This window comes from Cuculus canorus, chromosome 8 (assembly GCF_017976375.1).
Source record: "Cuculus canorus isolate bCucCan1 chromosome 8, bCucCan1.pri, whole genome shotgun sequence".
NCBI lineage: Eukaryota > Metazoa > Chordata > Aves > Cuculiformes > Cuculidae > Cuculus > Cuculus canorus.
In genome coordinates this window covers 1,835,585-1,856,782 of record NC_071408.1, presented here as the reverse complement: position 1 = coordinate 1,856,782, position 21,198 = coordinate 1,835,585, and the positions used below count along the sequence as shown (strand labels likewise).

At 46.5% G+C, this 21,198-nt stretch overlaps 1 protein-coding gene across 5 annotated transcripts in view; it reads right to left on the bottom strand.

The window, feature by feature from the left end:
- The window catches only part of RGL1 (ral guanine nucleotide dissociation stimulator like 1), an 80,838-nt gene that overhangs the window by 39,268 nt on the left and 20,372 nt on the right, over nucleotides 1-21,198 (bottom strand). For all 5 annotated transcript variants that reach the window (XM_054073568.1, XM_054073569.1, XM_054073571.1 and 2 more), the window contains exons 3-4: nucleotides 14,214-14,422; nucleotides 3,685-3,762 (exon numbers count right to left, since the gene is read on the bottom strand). In XM_054073568.1, coding sequence (XP_053929543.1) covers nucleotides 3,685-3,762; nucleotides 14,214-14,422 — 287 coding nt within the window. The remainder of the gene's footprint in view (nucleotides 1-3,684; nucleotides 3,763-14,213; nucleotides 14,423-21,198) is intronic.

Below are 21,198 nucleotides of genomic sequence, written 5' to 3'. Positions count from 1 at the left end.
GAAGCAGTAACCTCTGGGTTTACACTACACCACACACGACATAATATTCCTCCCACACGTATCCTAAGGTTTCACAAAACCCCCTCTCTCCTTTCAAGCTCCACAAGATACTTAAGGAGCCACACACTCTTCTCCTGCAGTTGTTTTTAACTTTCATAGCACTTTTTGTACCAAACCAGTGGAAACCTCTTGTGAGATCTCATCTGGAGTATTCTGTCCAGTTTTGGAATCCTCAATATCAGAAGGAGATGGAGCTGTTGGAACGGGTCCAGAGGAGGCTACAAGGATGATCTGAGGGCTGGAGCACCTCCTGTACAAGGACAGGCTGAGAGAGTTGGGTCGTTCAGCCTGGAGAAGAGAAGGCTCCCAGGAGACCTTAGAGTGACCTTCCAGTACCTGAAAGGGCTACAAGAAAGCTGGAGAGGGGCTGTTCACAAAGGGTTGGGGTGATAGAACGAGGGGCAATGGGGATAAACTGGAGAGGGGCAGATTTAGCCTAGACATAAGGTAGAATTTCTTCCCTGTGAGGGTGGGGAGGCCCTGGCCCAGGTTGCCCAGAGCAGTGGTGGCTGCCCCACCCCTGGAGGTGTTCCAGGCCGGGTTGGATGGGCCTTGGACCCCTGATCCAGTGGGAGGTGTCCCTGCCACTGGAACTGGATGGGCTTTAAGGTCCCTTCCAACCCAAACTATTCTATGATACCAATGCTTTAATTGCATCTCCATTTCTAATGCCCCACAGGGGCTTTTAAAGCATCTGAACTGTCCCAACACAGCCTGACCAACACAGCAGATCTCTGCCCACAGACCTCAGGCTTCCTCACAAGGTGTTTTTCCTCTGAGAAATACGGAGTTAATGTTAAGAAGCAACATGGCTCTCCATCTTCTTCCTTTTATTTCTCCGAGTCATACAAAACTGAGAGCACAGTTATATGGTGTTTCAGTTCTATGAGAAAAGATGGCAAATGCAATTATATTGGAATTATCGCAGAGCAGAGAAAACCTGAACTACTAGAACTACGTGTTTCACAACGGGACTACAAAGCCAACCTCTTTTCCAGATACCATTAATCATATCTAAGAGACAAGTAGCCAGAGCAACGGAGAGCAATGGAAATTTTTAAGGCAGGAAAGTGAATTCACATGTAGCCAGGATCCGTTAAAACACGTACACCTGACAAACTGTTGACAACTTCACGGGGGACCTTTCTATAAATACGTGGTTGAGTAACAGGTATCAAATTCAGACATAAAAGGTTTCTTATGAGGGCCAAAGGATGAAAATCAGCTGTGCCAGCTGTATTGCCGAGCGCTACATCACATACACGCATGAGAAGCTGTGGTACCCCAGGAACAGGACCACAGAATCCATCTGTTGGTCATCCTTGGCGTGGCAAAGGTAATGATTATACACCAAAGGAAAGGCAGCATCGAGGCAGCAGAAAGCAGCTGGGCAGAGAGTGTATGATAAACCATATGTACGTCAGCAGGAAAACAATTCCATTAAAAATAAATAAAACAAACATAGAATCATAAGGTTGGAAAAGACCTTTGAGATCATCAAGCCCAACCATACCTGTCCACTACTAAATCATATCCCTAAGCTACCCGTCTTAAATCCCTCCAGGGATGGGGACCCCACCACCTCCCTGGGCAGTCTCTGCCAGAGCCCGAGAACCCTTTCAGCGAAAAGCTTTTTCCTAGTGTCCAACCCGAACCTGCCCTGACGCAGCTCGAGGCCATAAACATGCTCCTTCCTACTAAATGCTATTTCACTTGCACGCTTACCTCTAGGAATAACAACAAATTGATGCGATTTGCTCAAAGCCGGAGTGACACTAACATCAAGATGACTTTTACGCCTTTTTCCTCCATCCAATACTCAAACTCCTTTAGGTCCATGAAAAAAGTGGGGAAGGGAGATTAATCCCATTTATTAATCCTGATTTATGGTGGTGAAATTATCTTCCTCATCCCAAATATAAATCCTTGATCTATTTTATAGGAAAGGTGCTGCTTTAGCTCGTATTTTACAGTTGGACAGACTGAGAAGGGGGAGTCAAACGGTCTGTTCAGAACTGGATGGGACCCTAGAGCTCATTCTGGATGGCAGCATGGGAATTCACTGGCTGCCTCTGCTCAATAGAGAATGCTGCCTTCTTGGTGCTTGTGACCAAGTTTTATCTACCAGCTATGGCAAAGTGGGAGAAAAACCTTGATAGCTCTCCGTTCTGCCCTCCAGGAGAACTGAGCTTCCACGTCGAGTCTCATGGAGCAAGAGGAACGGCCCAAAGCAGAGCTTGTAGCTTTCTGTCCTTGCCAAGTGCTAAAAATTACATTAACAAGCGATAACATTTTGTTTCTAACGAAAGCCTTTGAGAACCCCGGATCATTTACAGACGCTAATTAAGCTCTACATTTCTTCCGCAGTCAAGCAAGCAGAATTCATTGTGCTTTCAGAGAGAGCTATTGAAACGCTCGCAGCCAAGGAGCTTTTACCTATTTATCTCTGGCGGTTAAACAAAACAGTGTCCGCACGGATGACAGAAGGCAAAGCAACCCCCCCGCATAAGGACTCCCTTCACAGAATGCAGAACAGGGAGGTGTTCAGTGTGTTAACGGCACAGGAGATACCGGAACCATTGTAAACCGGACTCGAAAGCTCCCATTCCCAACACACGGGCCATTAGAAAAGCACGGAGGTGAGCAGTGTGAAGGCCAAACCCAATACTGAAGAATAGAATGGGTTTTTAATCAACAATCTACCTGAATTGCAGGAATGAAAATACCACAGTGTGTTCCTCAGGCTTGACTGGACTGCGTAGCTCATGACAGAAAAATTCAACCTATCTCTTCCATCTCAAACTGAAAGGAAACTAAAGGCTTCCTCACTTCCACCCTGAGAAACTGGTGCACTGATCAAAAAGCTAACGTTTTCTTCACTGGTGGAAGCATAATACAAAACCAATCTCCAGTAACGCTGACGAGAATCAGGCATCACCACGTTCTATGATCACAGGTAACGATGCAGCTACGTTTACTGCCGTGAGGCGTGCGAACCAGAGATGGACCAGATGTCAAAGTACAAACAGTGATGACCTAAGGCACATTTTACACCCGATGGCTAAAGATAAAGCACGGTTTCATACGATGCTAGGAGGATAATCACATCACTTTTTTTCCCCCCCCATTTAAACTGCATTTCAAAACAGCTTTGCTATTTTTCTTGCAAATTAGGATCGTTTCAGAATTTAAATTTCAGTCTAATGTAAATCACAGAGGCACTAATGGCAAAGATCTACGTATACACACGTTGCCTGAAACAACCTCCGCTTTCGTGGGCAGACACTGTTGTAATGAACAATATGATCAGTCATAAGCAATAACCATTTACTGCTATGGATAAGACAGGGGAAACAAGCACTCCTGGTTTGTTTAATGCACAAAATATCGTCCTAGATGTGTTCATCTCATGTTTAATTCCGAAATGACTTCCCCGATGGAAAGATCACCGGGTTATATTATTGGGTATATTAGGAGACAGTTGATATTTGGCTGTGAAGAGCTTGTCTGAGCAAACCAACAGTGCTGTGAGTTTTCAAAGGAAACAACAGCTATGCTGCCCACGTCCCCCCCGAATACCAAATCCTGACCAAGACTCCCCGGACAGCACAAAGCCGCACTTACGTCTGAAGTACTGCGCTGGATTCAGAGGAAATCTGGCTTCCATCTTCTTCACAGCTTGATGTCGCTAGATTTCCATACCTGAAAAATGGAGATGGGTGTTTAGAAGAATCTCTGCTGAATAAAACCATGGCGTAATTCACACAGACACACAGAATGGGTTGGGTTGGAAAGGACCTTCAAGATCATCCAGTTCCAACCCCTGCCATGGGCAGGGACACCTCCCACTGGACCAGTTGCTCCAAGGCCCCTCCAACCTGGCCTGGAACACCTCCAGGGATGGGGCAGCCACCACTGCTCTGGGCACCCTGGACCAGGGACTCACCACTCTCACAGGGAAACATTTCTTCCCCATCTCTCATCTCAATCTCCCCTCTTTCAGCTGAAAACCATTCCTCCTCATCCTATCCCTGCGCTCCAGGGATGACATCAGTTACCTTTCCCTTCTCCACCAACACTTTAGCTCCATTCTCCAGGCACAATCTGCCCTCAGTGAAACCACGCTGGCTGTCACCAAGGACCTCATTATTCTCCATATGCCTCAGCAGAGTTACCAGGAGGATCTGCTCCATGACCTTCGCCAGAAACAAAGGTGAGACCCATCAACCTGGAGTTCCCCTGTTCTTCCTTTTCTCCTTTTTTTTTGAAAATGGGAGTTACATTTCCGCTTTTCCAGTCTGGGGGAATACACTGGACTGCCACAACTACTCACGTATGACGGAGAGCGGCTTAGCCACTTCATCCACCAGTTCCCTCAGGACCCATGGATTGCATCCCATCGGGTCCCAGGCACTTGTGCACCTTCAGGTTCCTCAGATGGTCCCACACCTGATCCTTCTATGATTCTATGCCTTGTGCCACATTTGTGCCTCCTGGCCCAGCGTTCACGATTACACTGATGACTCCAGAAGCCTCAGGAAGGAGTTCTCCCTCACTAATTCGTCAAGGAGTATCACAGACGCTCTGTCTTTCCGGCAGAATGAGACACGGTTCAGTATCTGAAGCCATTTGGGAGCTGTGCACACCTGCCTATGGCATGTACACGACATCGAAATATCAATGATCCTTCTCTTTTTCTTCTCACACTACGTTTTTTAAACGTTTGGGCTTTTGCACTGGAAATACTTAGTTTGAAGTGCTGGTCAGTGTTTTGTCCCTTGTAGTGTGTGGTCCCTTCTGTCTCCAGTGCACTAACACAAAGCGACTACATTTCCCCTTTAGGGTCATAATATACAATTACCATAAAACAACTTGAGTGTTTCTATCTCCAACTACAATTATAGAATCTAACAGTTCAGCAAATCATAGAATCATAGAATGATTTGAGTTGGAAGGGACCTTAAAGATCATCTAATTCCAACCTCCCTACCATGGGCAGGGAGGAATCTAAGGAGTTTGTAGATTACTCCACGTAGGAGGAAAAATTCCTAAAGAGACAGCCAGTATCTTCCAATCTAACCTGTTAAGGTTGGAACATTATAAGGTTGTTATTTATATGAAGCACCTTGCACACAGGGGGAATCCACCAAAACGCTTTCCCTGCTCACAGCTCCAAGACCCTTTCGGCCAGGTTTCACTCCACCCTTTTCCAGAGCAATATTCCAGCATGCAAAGAGGCTCTAAGACAACCGCTTTTTCCAGTGCAGCTCCTGTTTCTGTAGTATTTGTTATTCCTTCTATTTCCAAGCGTGATTTCACACAAAGCTTTCTAGGTGGCAAGTGCCCATTTGTGCCAAAACTACCGACACAGTTGTCATGAGTGGGAATGGCGGTGAAAACGCCACTGGGAATGAGGAAACCACGGGCACAGCTCCAACAGCGCAAAGCAAAATCTCTTACCTACGTAGGCAGCGCGTGTGCCTCGAAGGCAGGATTATGCACTTCCTTTTCCAGGGAGCGCCTATTCTTCCAGATCTACAGCTTCATAAAGAATTTCATGGCTCCTTACAGGTAGCTTTAATGAAGCCAAACAGAATAAAGCAAGCTGATTTTACACATTCTGTGCTCAACTAATTGTGTCAGGCACCTGCAATTAGTCGGAGTAGTTAGGAGAACTAGTGCATCTTAGTGTTTGTGCTAATGGCATCCTAGGAACGTCAGACAGGGAAAACAGAGTGGGCTGCCAGTGCGTGTCCAGAAGGCTCCCGTCAAGGATTTGCATACATTCCAGTGCACTGCAAAGTAAACCCAAATTAATATAGGCAAACACGAAACCCCTCTGATAGCAGCTGGAGGTCAGTTGGGCTCATTTAGCCTCGAGAGCAGTGCACTAAGACCCCTCGCGCTATCTGAATCAGCTCGTTGGAAACCAGGTCTTGCATCTCCAACCACACCGCAGGTAGACACAACAAAAGTTATTTGCTCCAGTTGTTAAATCACGACTGCTCGACCCCCGGAGCTTAATCCGACCAACATACTGTCTCATTCCACCCAAGTTCCCACTTCATTTCACTTTTCTAGGAATAGGTATGTCTATTATAACAAGTTCTCTTAAGTTTCCTCCCCTTGGCACACGCGCTCTACCCTCCAAGGGTCTTTTTCTGGGGTCTCTGGATGAAGGCCGTAGATCTTCATCACAGTTGAACTTCTCAACTCCCCTTCTTGCGTTTGCTCTTAGACTCCTTGGGCCTCTTTCAAGGTTGCATCCAGTCTAAATCGGTTCTTCTCCCTCTTATCATTGTGCTAGTCCCTGTTATCTGGCTTAATTAGATACAGTCATGTTCTTTCCCATTCTTCCTAACTGCAACCTTGCTAAAATTCCTTATTTAAGCGTAAGTGTCCAGGCACGGGCTAGCTGAAAGATATTATTCAAGCTAAAATCACAAAAACTATGCATAATGTTTAAATATGTAACAGGTCAGCAACTTATAACAAATAATTTCTTCCTTCAGGGCCCTCAGAGATTGAGGGACATACAGGATCACCCGTTTTGCCACTGCGATTTCACAGAGCAAATCCAAACGTTTGAAGGAAGAAATGCTTAGCTAAACTATGGTGTAAGAACCCACTTCTAAACACGCTGAATAACACCTCGATCCCTCGGGGGTCACATGGAATCACTACAGAAGCCTCCACAGAGGAACCACGGCTTGGTACAAGAACGGCTGTCAATCTTGTTCTGAAATCTTTCTGTCCATCAGTGGCCTCTGTGCTTTCTCCTATATTGTCCGAAGCAATTTTACACCCTGCCTGTGGCTCCTTCTATTGGGAACAGCATGACTGAAGCTGTAAAAGCGAACGGATACCTTCTTTCTGACTCAGCTATGCCTGAACTCACCGCTCGATCCCGCCTGACCTCCCTCGGGTCTCAGTCATACCTTGAACGCTTATTACAACCCAAAGTGAACGCAATGAACTAGTTGAGGTATTTCCCACCGCTTTACTGCAAGGAGGGAATAAATCAGAGGAGCCTTAAGAACAAAACTTCCAACACTTTGCTAAGCTGAAGTGTAAAGTTTAATCTGTTTTTATTAGATTTAACTCTACCAGTTTCAATATTTGCTTTTGCAGACCTGTAATCTGCATTTCCAAACACTATAATGCTAGGTACCACGTCTTCTCTCCAAGAAGATACAGAAAGAGCCTGAGGGGGATATTTAGGGAACTATGCTGACACCTTCTCGGTGGAGACAACCCAGCACAGAATCAAGAAGTGCTGCTGATATGACGTACGTTACGCACTACGACGGCTGCTCCTGTCCTGTTGCTAAAGGGAGATTTCACTCTCCGCTGCCATCTGCCAACAAGATGATTAAAAAGCATCTTAGCTGATAAACAAAAGACATTTTCCCCCCTGGAGGGAGAAATATGCAAAGAAAGCTTCGGTTTTGAAGCAACAACTATATTTTTATATCCACTTTTCAAAACTCGCCATTAATTCTTCGAGCTTTTTTGAGATGACTCACGGTGTCACCGTCCTAATGTTGTATGAATATAAAACACGCATTGGCAGAACATTAGGTATTTCCCCAGTGACAGAGGACAGGAAGGGGGAATGGCCTGAAGCTCCACCAGGGGAGGTTCAGGTTGGATATCAGAAAAAAATTCTTCACAGTAAGAGTCATGGGGCACTGGAACAGCTGCCCAGGGAGGGGGTCGAGTCGCCTTCCCTGGAGGTGTTTAAGGAACGGGTGGATGAAGTGCTGAGGGACATGGTTTAGGGAGTGTTAGGAATGGTTGGACTCAATGATCCAGTGGGTCCTTTCCAACCTGGTGATTCTGTGATTTGCATTTAGGGATCCACGCTGATTTTTATGACATAAACCTGTAACACTAATAAACAGCAGGCGATTTTCTGTACAAAACTGGAGAAGTGTGAAACGCTTTGTCCCACGGCCAGATGAAAACCTCTGCCCACCTCTCAACGCCAGAGCTCTGCGTGCACAAGAAGCCATAAAATACGGGTTAGGAGGAGTTAATGATACATCCGATGCGAAGAGCAGCGTTTCCGCAGGCTTGCGCTGCTCTGTTCTCACCAGCTCCTGGACAAAGAGCCATTCACTCCCCGGCCTTGTATGAATGCTTTGCATACAAAAAGAGACACGAGAAACAAAAGGATCCTGTAGCCCACAGAACTTTTCGGCTTTGCTCGGTGTTTGGAAAGTTATAGACTCCGCTCAAAGGGCCTGACTAAGCAAATGAGATCAGAATGTAATGGGCAGTACTGAATATTTAAATGCTGAAAAACAAAATAGAAAACGCACCCCTGCATCTCTGTTAAGAGGGCAAGGGAAGACGAGGGAGGAAAATGCATTTGAATGACCCAGAAATAATAAGAAAAGGAGGTTTTTCTGCAAAAGCCCCGAACAAATCCCTAAATAAGTCTTGCAAGCCTCAAAACAACTGATTGGAAGCACAGGTACTCGGCAAGGTGCTTTGGATTATACACACAGGGCCATGGAAATGAAGTCACTTCTTCAGCTGGGTGGACAGACCGCCTGATACACGGGAACACAACGGAGGAATGAACAGATGCCACAGCAACAACGGTGAGCCCAACACTACGTAACTGCTGTCCTAAAAGTGCTGTTTGCTACCGAAGCACCCGCTCCTTCAATATCCCCTTTCTACCTTCATTTTCCTCTCCATTTCCTCTCTGTCGAGCCATCCTCCGGCAGAAAAAATGAACTGAAAACATAAAAATAACTTAATATTTGCCGTTGCCATCCAGCTCTGGCTCTTCCGTCAAACAGTATCAACTCCCTTTCTAAACTCCCTGAGACAGGGACCGGTCGCTACTTCCTACGTGACCGCGCCAGGCACAGCGTGGCTCTGCTTTTAAGCGCCGCCGTTGCAAGGAACATGATTACCATGACAAAATAAGATACCTAAGAGAGGAACTTGGCCTGCTTCTGCTCTCCTCTGGACAGCTAAAGCTCTTTGGCTTCCATCGCACTTGTGAGCGGTTATTCCACAGCACACCCAGCACTGCGGATACTGGAGGATCTCTGTGGAGGCATCCTGTGGTCCTCCCACCCCCAGAGTCAGGAGGAGCTGCTCTCCTTCCCCTCTCTCCAGGAACTCCCATCGAGTGTTTCCACATTAAATGCCAAACAGACGTTTTTTTCTTTTAAATCTTCCCTACCCACTCCTACCAAACAAAGAGAAAATACCAGTACGCAGAGTGTTAGAGACTTGGCAGGTTTTCAGAGCTGCCTGCCGCATCTAGATGCCAAACTTTCACGAACGCTAAAGGGATGTGGATGCCCAATTGCTCTTAAATAGCTTTGATGATACAAGTCACCCCATCACTCTTCAACGTACCAGCTTATGCCCAGGATTTTGTTCAGTTTGACTTCTACTCTATATTAAAAGAAAACCTTTATATGGTGACTCCAGCCAGAAGAACGAATAGGGCTCCAGTCTCCAATTTAATAAAAAAGCAAAAACTTCATTTGAAGTCTAGAGGGGACCAAAAGAAAAAAAGAGAACAGATTTATTCACGGTGTCCAAGTGTTAAAAGCTACCGAGAGAGCAAACAGCACATCTCTGACTTACTAAAGACAGAAGTTACCAAAGGAGCAGGTTTCAAGTCCATTATGGTACAGAGCACAGCACTAAAAACCCACTAAGTATCTTCTGTCTGGACCCTGGGGAGCTGCATTGATCTTAAAATGTTCTGAATTGCACAGTAACCAATTAAAATTTCATAGGCCTTATTCGATACTTTCTGTGACTGCAGTCATAGGTGAGTTTAGGAACGTTCTCCACCGCCCCACTGGTTTGTGCACCGCTGCGACAGTCGGTGGGAGTCAAATCCACCACAAGGACTGTGCGACTGTGTGATTCCTACTGCGGCATAACACAGCCCACGTGGGTTTGGCTTTGGGAGGGTCTCCTCCTACCTTCACACGCCACGTGAGGCAGGTTGAGCAACACGCGTGTCCCTTCAGCCCATCCTACCACACCGGGACAGAGAAAACTCCCCACTCCTCCGCAGCCGTGTAGGCAACACAGATTATGGTGAGCAGCCCAGGAGCTGCTGCAGAAGATAGAACCACAGAATGGTCTGGGTTGGAAGGGACCTTAAAGCCCATCCAGTTCCAACCCCCCTGTGATGGGCAGGGACACCTCCCACTGGCTCAGGCTGCCCAAGGCCCATCCAACCTGGCCTGGAACACCTCCAGGGATGGGGCAGCCACAGCTTCCCTGGGCAACCTGGGCCAGGGCCTCACCACCCTCATGGTGAAGAAATTCCTCCCTATGTGCAGTCTAAATCTGCCCCTCTCCAGTTCATACCCATTCCCCCTCATCCTATCCCCACAGCCTTTGTGAACAGCCCCTCTCCAGCTTTCCTGTAGCCCCTTCAGGTACTGGAAGGTCACTATAGGGTCTCCTCGGAGCCTTCTCTTCTCCAGGCTGAACAACCCCAACTCTCTCAGCCTGTCCTCCTACAGAAGGTGCTCCAGCTCTCAGATCATCCTTGTAGTCTCCTCTGGACTCGTTCCAACAGCTCCATCTCCTTCTTACGTTGAGGATTCCAGCACTGGACATAATCCTCCAGATGAGGTCTCCCAAGAGAGGAACAGAGGGGCAGAATCCCCTCCCTCGCCCTGCTGGCCACACTGCTTTGGATGCAGTCCGGGACACAGTTGGCCTCCTGGGCTGTGAGCGCACATTGCTGGCTCGTAGCAAGCTTTTCAAGATCTCCGCTTGTTTTAACATGGAAAGGCACAAGCCGGGAAAATGGATTTGCCCAGAAGATTCCACAAAACCTCACCGCAGGGCAGTCCTATTTAACAAAACCAGACGCACACCCTATTCTGAATCATTCAAGCCTTTCAAAAGTTAACTTTTTTCCTCCTCTAACCCTCAGTTTCTCTGAAGTACAGCATCTGCTTTTTTTATTTGCCTTTGTCTCCCAGGGAAAAGCATTTCACCTGGTTTTGGACAGAATAAACGTCTCATGCCCCAGATTCAGTGCTTGGACAGGATGCTCTGCAGATAACATCAAATGACCATCAGGTATCCCCCCATGCTCAGGGTACAAGCTATCCAGATGTCCTAGGACACTTTTCCAAGAGTCCCAGGACTCCCTCTGTAAGCACAGAGCAGACAATTCCACTGCACCCACAGCAACTCCGACACAAACGGCATGTGCTGGACTTGCAGGCGATCCAGCTCACACACATCTATTTTAAAGGAACTTTGTCAATGCGTATGTTCCTACAAAAAGTACGTCCTACAACTGGGGGATGCAGATGCTGTTGCCTTCAACCCTACGTCGAGGAGCTCTAAAAAGCTGGAAGGGTGTTTTTTGATCTGGCCACACCACTGTTCTCCCTTGGACCACCAACAAGAGCTCAGCGCTGCCATTCACAGTCCTTCCCGTACTCCACAACACTGCACCACCACCAAGAATAAGGAATGAGGCTCAAACTCCTCACGTGAAACTAAAACTGACAACGGTTGCCAAAAATCTTGTTTTTTTAAGAAATTGCCCTTTTCATTACTTTTCCACTTAGCTGGAAAACAAAACAAGAGTACTTCAAAACCACACACTGAGCACCGACACCCACTTCAGTCGCTCTACTATTAACAAGTACCACTGACAACTAAGCCGCACAAATGCAGACCTCTTTCAACTTATCGTACATTAACGTAGACACGAAAACTAGGCTCGTTAAAATCAATTATTCTCCATTTCTTTTTGCCTTTTTAATGTCTGTTTTTCTCCAGAATACCATATTCCACAGCTGCATGTAAACCATTCTAACTTTATAGCTTAAATTTTATCTACATTTTGTCTCAAGCTGTAAAATTCTAAATTATGGATGATATTCAAAAAGCCAAGAGAAACAAACATCCATGGATTCCTAAACACGACACTCCTAGGATTTGTCAGAGGGGAAGGAAGTGGTGACCTCCTAGGATTTCCTGTGGATTCTATCATATATTACAAAAGGTTGGGGCTAACGCCGCTGAGGTCGGGCAGCCTACGTGCCTTTCCTCTGAAGAAGACATTATAACGTGCTCCAACAGGTACACAAACCAGCCAGATCAGTATTGGGCCCAGAAAGAAAGTTCTGTTCTACGGAGACTTTCCCCTGTGCTTTCTTGCCCTCTTCTGACATCTTCACCTCTTTAAAGCAGCATCAGAGGAGGAGGGCAGAGCCGATTTCCTTAGAGTCACGTATGCTCCTGATCTGCTGCTGCTCTAAACACCCGGACCACCCGAACCCAGATGATGCTGCTATAAATATCATTTAGGCTATTAGCTTGAAGAAAAGCCACAGTATCTGCACTTCCCCTCTTCTCCCTTCCTGCCCTCAAAGCCAAGAGGATTAGAGGACAAGAGGATGTCCCTCCTTAAAGCTGGGCTTCTACCCTGCCAGCACATTAACAAAACCCAATGGGACAAGGATTCGATCTCTTCCAGACCACAAGGACACAGCCGCGCACAAGTCTTGGCCCAAGATCCTTCCCCTCAGTCAGCAGCCAACAAAGCAGTGATGAACAATCACATTGTCTATAAAAAAAGACACCTATTTCCCAGTTCATTCCTGCTTGAGCGCTTCCTCCTCCCAAATTCCTGATCTTTGAGTATCTGATTTTATAACTTCAATGTTCCACTAATTTTGCACCGTTTTTAGGTTTCTATGTTCCTTTTCACTAGGGGAAAATATGGGAAGAAAACAGAACCGTTTCTCTAGAGGACTCTCTAAACTTCAGTGTAAAAGCAAGATTCCCAAAAGAAGTTTTCATCATCCTCGTAACAGTGCAGCCTAACCAAGTTTAAACATTATAATGGCTAGAGATGAAACACCACAACCCAACGAAAACTGTACCAAGGCTAACTGGTGGGCTGCTGTTTCAATGGACTATCCCTTTGGTCCCAACTCCAACCTCAAAATGCTTCAACCCTCAATTGCAAAGAGATTTAATTATTTCAATAGTCACTGGAGGGCTGAATTGATGATTCTGGAGAGCAGGAACACCGCAGCTGAACACGCCTTCCCACGCTTCACATCACCCAGCCCTCCAGCAGCATCCACACCTTGGCTTTGTGTGCAGGACCACCTGGAGCACCCATCAAATCCAGCCAGGAGAGGCAACCGAGAGGAAACAATCCAGACACGTGCACGTGAAATGACCACGTGTCCCATACAGGGATTACAGACGCAAAGGCATCTGTGGAGAAGCACACAGGAGGACAACACAGCCCAACGCTACAAGATCCCTTTCCTGGTCCTGCCCAGAGGCTCTGCAGAGAGCGAAGGGCCAGCCCCACGCCAGGGACCCGAGGCAGCCTCCCAGCATCACCAGCTTTTCCCCACAAACACCACGCTCGGGGGGTTCACACAGCCTAACAGGTCTGAGAGTAGATTCGAAGCTTGCTTGCCAGACACTGGGAACTTTTAGAACTGTACAAATTAAATAAGTGCAATATATTAATTGCTCTCTGCATAACAGTCTTCTGCCTCCCGAGGAGAGCAAAAATCACCAGAGACAGACATGAAAAATATGGACGTGTGAAAACCCAGGTTGAATTCCAAAACTGTCACTGCGAGTTAAACCTTTTCTCCCTCTTCGCCCCAGGACACTCCTCGGTATCTGTATCGCGGTCGGTTCCTCTCACTGTTTTTCTTTACCGCCTTTTGACAGCTGAGCATCTTCAGGGTGGGGGCTGTTGCAAACAGTTCTCGGCATGTTTGTACGGTGATTTGTAAAATGAGGTCACAGTCTCAGGTGGGACATTAATTTGCCTTTGTGAAGCATCTCAGGAAGAGAGAAATAAGAATGGAAACTACTAAAAACCAAAACGATGTTGAACTGGGTGGGGAACGCATCCAGTTTGGTTCCTTAGCAGTCGGACGCGGCACACTTTCCTTCTCTGGTGACTGTGCTTTACTGGGAGTTGGGATGTGGGAGGAATGTATTTACACATTTTATGTTTCTATTAAAATGCTGAATTGTGATCTGCCCATCAGGTTATTAAGCTCCTGTCCGCTATAAATAATGGAAGAAAATCCTGACAACATCCCCCTATCACGTAAACGTTGGCTCAGTTTCCATTACATATTGGCTCTTACCTGTTAAGGAGAAGCTCCAATACTTCGTTAGTGGAAGAAAATGTCTTGTATGTCGACAGAAAGATACTGATGTAGGTAAAATCATTGTCCCCAAAAGACGTCAGAAGGTTCTCCACAAGCTTCTCTAAAGTCCCAGCTTTTATAGTCCTGATCTTGCAGGTTTCATACTGGCTAACGGTATGTTCTGGAGGTAACTCGTCCTCCTCCACCTACAAAGTTGAAACCAAGCACAAACATCAGACAGAGGCTCCCCGACACACCTGTCACAATGAAACATCGATTAAATTCCAGCTTTTCACAGGAACATCTTTAGTTACTAAACAATGTTGTCAATTTTGGCTCTCCAAGCATCAAACGCTGCATCAAATAACAGAAGGCTTCAGTAAGTTTACCTTTAAGATACCTTTTCTTACACGCACCACAAACTCTTCTATAGTCCGACTGTTATCAAGTCATGTTATGACCCCATCATATATAACTGTCTAAAAAAAAGCCATTATCTCACAAAGAACAATATTGGTAGAGGGAACATCAGTGGTAATTCAGTGTCTCTCAACTTCTAAATCGCCATGAAAACCAACCACAACTTCAGCATCAGCACTGGCGATTCCCTCGCTGAAAATAGCGACACGGAACACATGCGGAACCTAAGGTCGTGAACACATTTGGATGCGAAACATCCTGCGATGCTTTTGCAAGGAGGGTGCCAAAGTCATCTTGCAAACATGCCGTTACAATATTGCAATTTGCTCTTACAGTTCCCCTTTGGCACAATATTTGTCAACAAATCTAGGGTGTTGGGGGTCTTTGTTTTATAAACAGCATCTGTTTTTAATGCTTACAGCCTGCTTTGAGTCTGACATAACTAGAAACATTCCCTTAAGCTCCGCCACTATTCAGGAGATGGGTCAGAAGATCGTTTTGGTGACTATTTAAATACTTATTTGTTAGGTATGTGCGATAAAAAGCTTTACAAACTGGGTTATAAATCAAAAAGAAGATTAATAAGAGCAATCTAACAGCATATCTCTCTTCGAGGGCATTCTGTCAGAAGAGCATCCCTGTTCCTGTAGGAAGCCCTGGAAGAGGCAGGAACATCTCACAGGATCAAGGCACAGGAGGCGAGCAGAGGTCTAGGACACTCGCAGCAACTGCCAAGTGGCATCATTTCATCTGAAACTTAAGCCACTGCAAGAAGCATCCCCAGAGGCCCTTTTCTGCCCTTCTGCCACAGCAAAGCAGGCTGGGAAAGCTGTGCAGCCAGCACCGAGCCCTTCATCTCCCTCGGTGGGATGAGCTCGGAGCAGGCGAGCTGCCCAGCCCGGTCACCCCACAGCTGCAGAAACAGCCGCGCTGGCCCAGGGAAAACAAGCTGGGGTGCAGGATGTCAGACGGCCTCGGGAAGCACCGCAGGTTTCCATCTGTGCAAACAGAGTGGGGAATTACAGGCTGGGTAAGTCGGCCTCGTGTCAGGAACCCAGTAATGGCTTTTCTAAGCACCAAAGCCCACCGCCACCCCAGCGCAAGGAATGAGATCACACCAGGAAACATGGAAAAGCTTTGTTCCGTTGATCTTTTGGCTGTTATAAAGAAGCGTTATTCACCTGACTTAAAGGCATATCTGAAATTATATAAAACACTGCCACTACAAACACCCTAAAAGCTGAGGGGAGACCTTATTGCTCTCTACAACTGCCTGAAAGGAGGTTGTGGAGAGGAGGGAGCTGGGCTCTTCTCCCAAGGGACAGGGGACAGGACAAGGGGGAATGGCCTCAAGCTGCACCAGGGGAGGGTCAGGTTGGATATCAGAAAAAAATTCTTCACAGTAAGAGTCATTGGGCACTGGAACAGCTGCCCAGGGAGGGGGTCGAGTCACCTTCCCTGGAGGTGTTTAAGGAACGGGTGGATGAAGTGCTGAGGGACATGGTTTAGGGAGTGTTAGGAATGGTGGGACTCGATGATCCAATGGGTCCTTTCCAACCTGGTGATTCTGTGATTGCTACGACCGCTACAGATCTCCTCCATTCAAATTTTCTCTAAGCAACCCTTGAAAAAAAAGAAGAAAAAAAATATAGACTATTCCTGCTGACTTTTCATCTTATAATTAAGGTATACTTCTGAAAATAACTAGTTACACAATACATGTGCTTTCAAACAGGGAAGCAATTCTGCACGGCTGTATTTAACTACTCGTTTTCCATCCAGCGATCTCGCCCCGCTCACCATGTATTGACCCACAGCCACATTTACACACTGGGTGTAAAATCCTCACATCCAGCGATGCGACTGGACCAAACAAGGGCAGAATCTGCTGCCAAGATTGATACATGCACACAATTTTCTGTTAATTGCAACACCGCAGCTTGCCCAAGACATCACATTGAGAGGATGGTAACAACAAAGAAATGCCAAAGCAAAACAAAAAAACAACCCCAAACCCTGAAAATCTAAAATTTGAGTTTGGCAGCAAAACATTCAATTGCTCGTAATCATTTGAAGAGACTTTTAGGGACTGTTTGTATTATTTTAGCAATTCTGCCTGTAAGTTTAAAAGGAAAAAGGCCTTGGCAGAGGAGCTCAATAACAGACTTTCGGAATAAGACGCCGTGGGCTGAGTTAGCACGCTAACAGGAAACTGCTCGGTCTGGATTTAATCAAGAGGCCATCTCTGCACCGGCAGAACCAGGCTACCCAAAAGCAACAGAGTTTTCACGTTTGCTTTTGTGCTGCCTGCTCAGAAGAACACTATTGCTATTAGAAGATGTTGCGAGTTCTGACAGTGGCGCACTGATCGCCGTTATGTGGTGCCAATTAAAGCCACCATGGGTTTTGGGTATCAAAACAAGAAAGGCTCTCCAGCTCCCTCCCTTCGTCCACAATCAACGCATCCTGCAGTCTAACGGCGGTGCTACACCCCAGCATCAGTAAAGTTGGTCCTGATCCTCTGCAAGGCTAAGAATAAACAAACATAGCATTTTACAGTCAGATTTATTTTATGTTTTTGAATAGTCTCATTATTTCAGCACCGGACTGGCCTCGACAGCCTGTTAGTGGACCTGCTGAACAAATAGTTTCCTACCAAACAGATAACATCTTTCAAAAGCAAAGGTAGAAAGATTGAACTGGGGTGTATTTCTGCAAGTCCGTATGTGCCAAGGCTGTGCAGGCACCACTCTAGTGGAATTCTAATGCCTTTACCCATCCTCAGCCATGCAGAATCTTCGGAGTAACCCACACTCTTGGACTTATACAGCATCAGATATGCAGCTCCTGCTGAAACAGGAGAGCTCGATGCACACCAAAACCACTCGGGCTAAAATGCTCCCTTAGAGACAAACCGATCCGCGAAGCCAGCAGCAGAAGGCTGGTCGGAAGGAGCCGTGCTCCGGTTCCCAGCTGGGTACAATGAAGGTCCTGACCCTGCCCGTCCAGGCTGGCTCCCCGCGGCACTGCGAAAGGGCACGAGAGCCACACGCACAATGGCAGGATGCGGAAAAGATACGAGTATCAGCATAACATCCAACAGAAGTCTTCTCTCCACCACCGCCACCAACACAGGGCTTGAGACGCAGGGCCTCGGTCACAAACAGCTACCTGTTAACCTTCAGTTGTATCACAAATTAATTACAGACTCCAGCATCTCCACGTCCTAGCAAGAGGGAACGGAGGCGCAAGTGAGAAGGACAGTTCAATCTCTGAGTAGTACAAAAACAGGCTGCCACCCAAATATCAACGTGCAGAACTGTAGTCATCATTTCAGCAATATCACTGGAAACAATTGTTTTTACCCAAAAAACCACTGGTCTGCAGGTTTTTTTTTTCCAGTGTAAATATTATCTGTCGAGATTCTGAAAATGAGAATCGTGGAACGAAATCAACGTAATTGTTTTTCATTAGGCAAACTGGAAAGAAATACCAAAAGAAAACAACGGGGATGAACAGTAAGTAAACGAGATAGCAAGTATTCCTCAGGTTCAGTTGTTTCAAACTCGACTGCTTTAGTAAAGAGCTGTTTTATTTAGCGATTCCGCAAAATTACTTTGTAATTATTTTGCACCCAACTGATGAGCGTCTCAAGCTCCATTTTTACAGATTTTGACAGATTTTTAAATGCTTTTGACTTTCCCTGAAACATACAGGTTTTCCAAACGGGGAGTATTCCACTCTCCCTATTTTTATCAACCTACTGCACCCTATGCTGGAATAAAACTGCCTAAACCGCAGTTACTTATAAGTTAACTAAAAATAAGGCACTCTAATCAAGAATGACCACCTCGTTTCACCGCTTGCCTAAATGAGAATCAACTTCAAAGTTGATTCTGAAAGTAGCAATAAGGTGAGGTTTGTGATTTTGCCCTTAGTTTTTTTGATATTGCTTTCTCACATACACTCTCCCGCATAAGCCTTCAGTATCTACAATCACCCATGGAATGAATAAGCTTCAAAAGCTCCAGAAACACAAGCATCCATAACACCAGTCTAGCAGAGGAAAAAACAAAGGCATCCTGCGTTAAACTACAGTCACATATCTCTTAGAGTAGCAAGACAGAAGGAACAGAAAAGCTGTTTGAAGAATAACCAGATTCCAAAGCAAAACCACACTGAATTTAAGTAATAAATCCAACCTGGCCTGGAACACCTCCAGGGATGGGGCAGCCACAGCTTCCCTGGGCAAACCATTCCTCACCACTCTCACGGTGAAGAAATTCCTCCTTCTGTCCAGTCTAAATCTGCTCCTCTCCAGTTTATCCCCATTGCCCCTCGTCCCATCCCCACAGCCTTTATGAACAGCCCCTCCCCAGCTTTCCTGTAGCCCCTTCAGGTACTGGAAGCTGCTCTAAGGTCTCCTCAGAGCCTTCTCTTCCCCAGGCTGAACAACCCCAACTCTCTCAGCCTGTCCTCATACGGGAGTTAATGAACTTCATAATCACGTCTGCTTCCTCTTAAGAGGCGAACGCGAGGCTGTCCCGTACGAGTCCTGACAGACCAACCCCGCACTACGCGAACATTAAAAACCACCCTGGGAAAAGTGGGAATTTCACACTAACAATACAACTTAACAGTGCACACGACAAAGACAGGTGACTGGACTAAGCCCATCAACCAAAGCCACGAGCGTTTCAATCGCCGTCAGGGCAGACCCCTGGGTGAACACATCCCTGCCTCCTCCTGCGAGCGGTTCGGCAATGCCCGCAGGATTTCAGAGCCTTGCATCCCACCACTCTGCTATTCATCATCTCCTCCACTCTGTAGAACCCTGAGCTTGGAAAACAGCCTGCATTAGATAAGACTTGGAATTTGAGGCAGAATTCCCACCCTGGGAAGCCGTGGCTTGGAATGCAGAATTTGGGTGGCCAGAGGTGGGATCTCCAGGCAGGGGGGATGCGCGCCTTTGCCAGAGGTGTTGCCTTTATTGTAGAGTGCATTTGGAAATAAAACGAACACAGAGCTCTCTCCACTTTGCTGTCTCCCGGGTCCTCATTCTGGATGCTGCTGGATGTCAGAATTCTGCATGTTGACTGCACCAAACTCAGACACCCCAAAATAACTTCACTAGCTCTTTCCTGTGATCTGACAGCTAGGGGTATTCCTGGATTTCCAAAGCTCCACCCTTTTCCTTTCCTTTCTTACCACACCAAAAAAAAAACCACCATTCTTGGCAGCGCCCCAGAGTTTCCAGGACCAATTAATTCCATGATCATTATACAAAAGGCATTCTCACTTCCCAGCTGGTATCTCCCTGAAAAGGACCAACAGAGAGAGCAGGGGCTGAGCTCTGCATTCTCAGCCCTGCTGAAGGGATGCAAATCCTGACTCATTTGGCTATCGAGGAGCTGTGTGACCTCGCTCTAAAAGTAAGGAATCAAAGCCAAAGTAAGGAAGCCTAATTTACACATCGCCCCTCACTACACACACCTGGAGGGCTTGGAGCAAGTGCGTAGGGCAACTGCACCTCCAGAGAGGTCTGCATTAAAACAGCATTGTGCAGCTCTTACAAACAGCAGAACTTATTCAGTCATGGCAACACATAAATTCTTCTTCTGAATTTGGCCCACTCGGAAGCATCTGTGCAACAAAGGAATGCAGCCGCATTGCTGAGGGAGAACCAAAGTCCTCTGAGAGGCGCTCTGTGCAGCACACAAGCTTTTTAGGGAGACCAAAATTTGCCCCAACAGTTTATCCCCAAATGTTCTTCTCTAGCTATCTTGTATGATTCTTGCACTTACCCTCTCGTTGCTTCCGACCTACAAAAAGGTCCTTTCTCACCCTGACTCTCACCTCTCTGGCCAGAAGAACTTTTAAAGAGAGTCAACAAAAGCCCCGCCACCCTCTTCTCCAACTTACAGTCTTCGATGAGTTAAGTGAACCTGAAACATCAGATTACTTAAACCCTTCTCATTTTGCTTTGAGCTGTTTCATAGTTCTACAGTTTACCACAACCTCATTCTCTCATAAGCATGCCAGGGACATATTGTTTTCATAATACATCAGTACGTATAACTATTCTCTTTAGTGGTTTTGATCCAACAGTGAAGCTTGGCAAGTTCCTCACTTAAAACAGAAAAAGAAACCAGTAAGTCAGGTAAGACTCTTGGTAAGGCGCATCTTACACGGTTTGAGGAACAGCTGTCACCGCATGACGTTTACCAGAAGCACTCTGATAAATCCAGTAAACAAACATGGCCCATATAGAAACATCATTCCAAAGCCCTTCCGCATTAGAGGAGAATTCCTGGTGTAAAACTCAGCATCCTCTTCTCTTCAGTGCACGCAAACTTCAAAACGTCCCATCATCATGGGTCATGCCTGGAGAAGAGGAGGCTGAGGGGAGACCTTATGCTCTCTACAACTGCCTGAAAGGAGGGTGTGGAGAGGAGGGAGCTGGGCTCTGCTCCCAAGTGACAGAGGACAGGACAAGGGGGAATGGCCTCAAGCTGCACCAGGGGAGGGTCAGACTGGATATCAGGAAAAAAATTCTTAACAG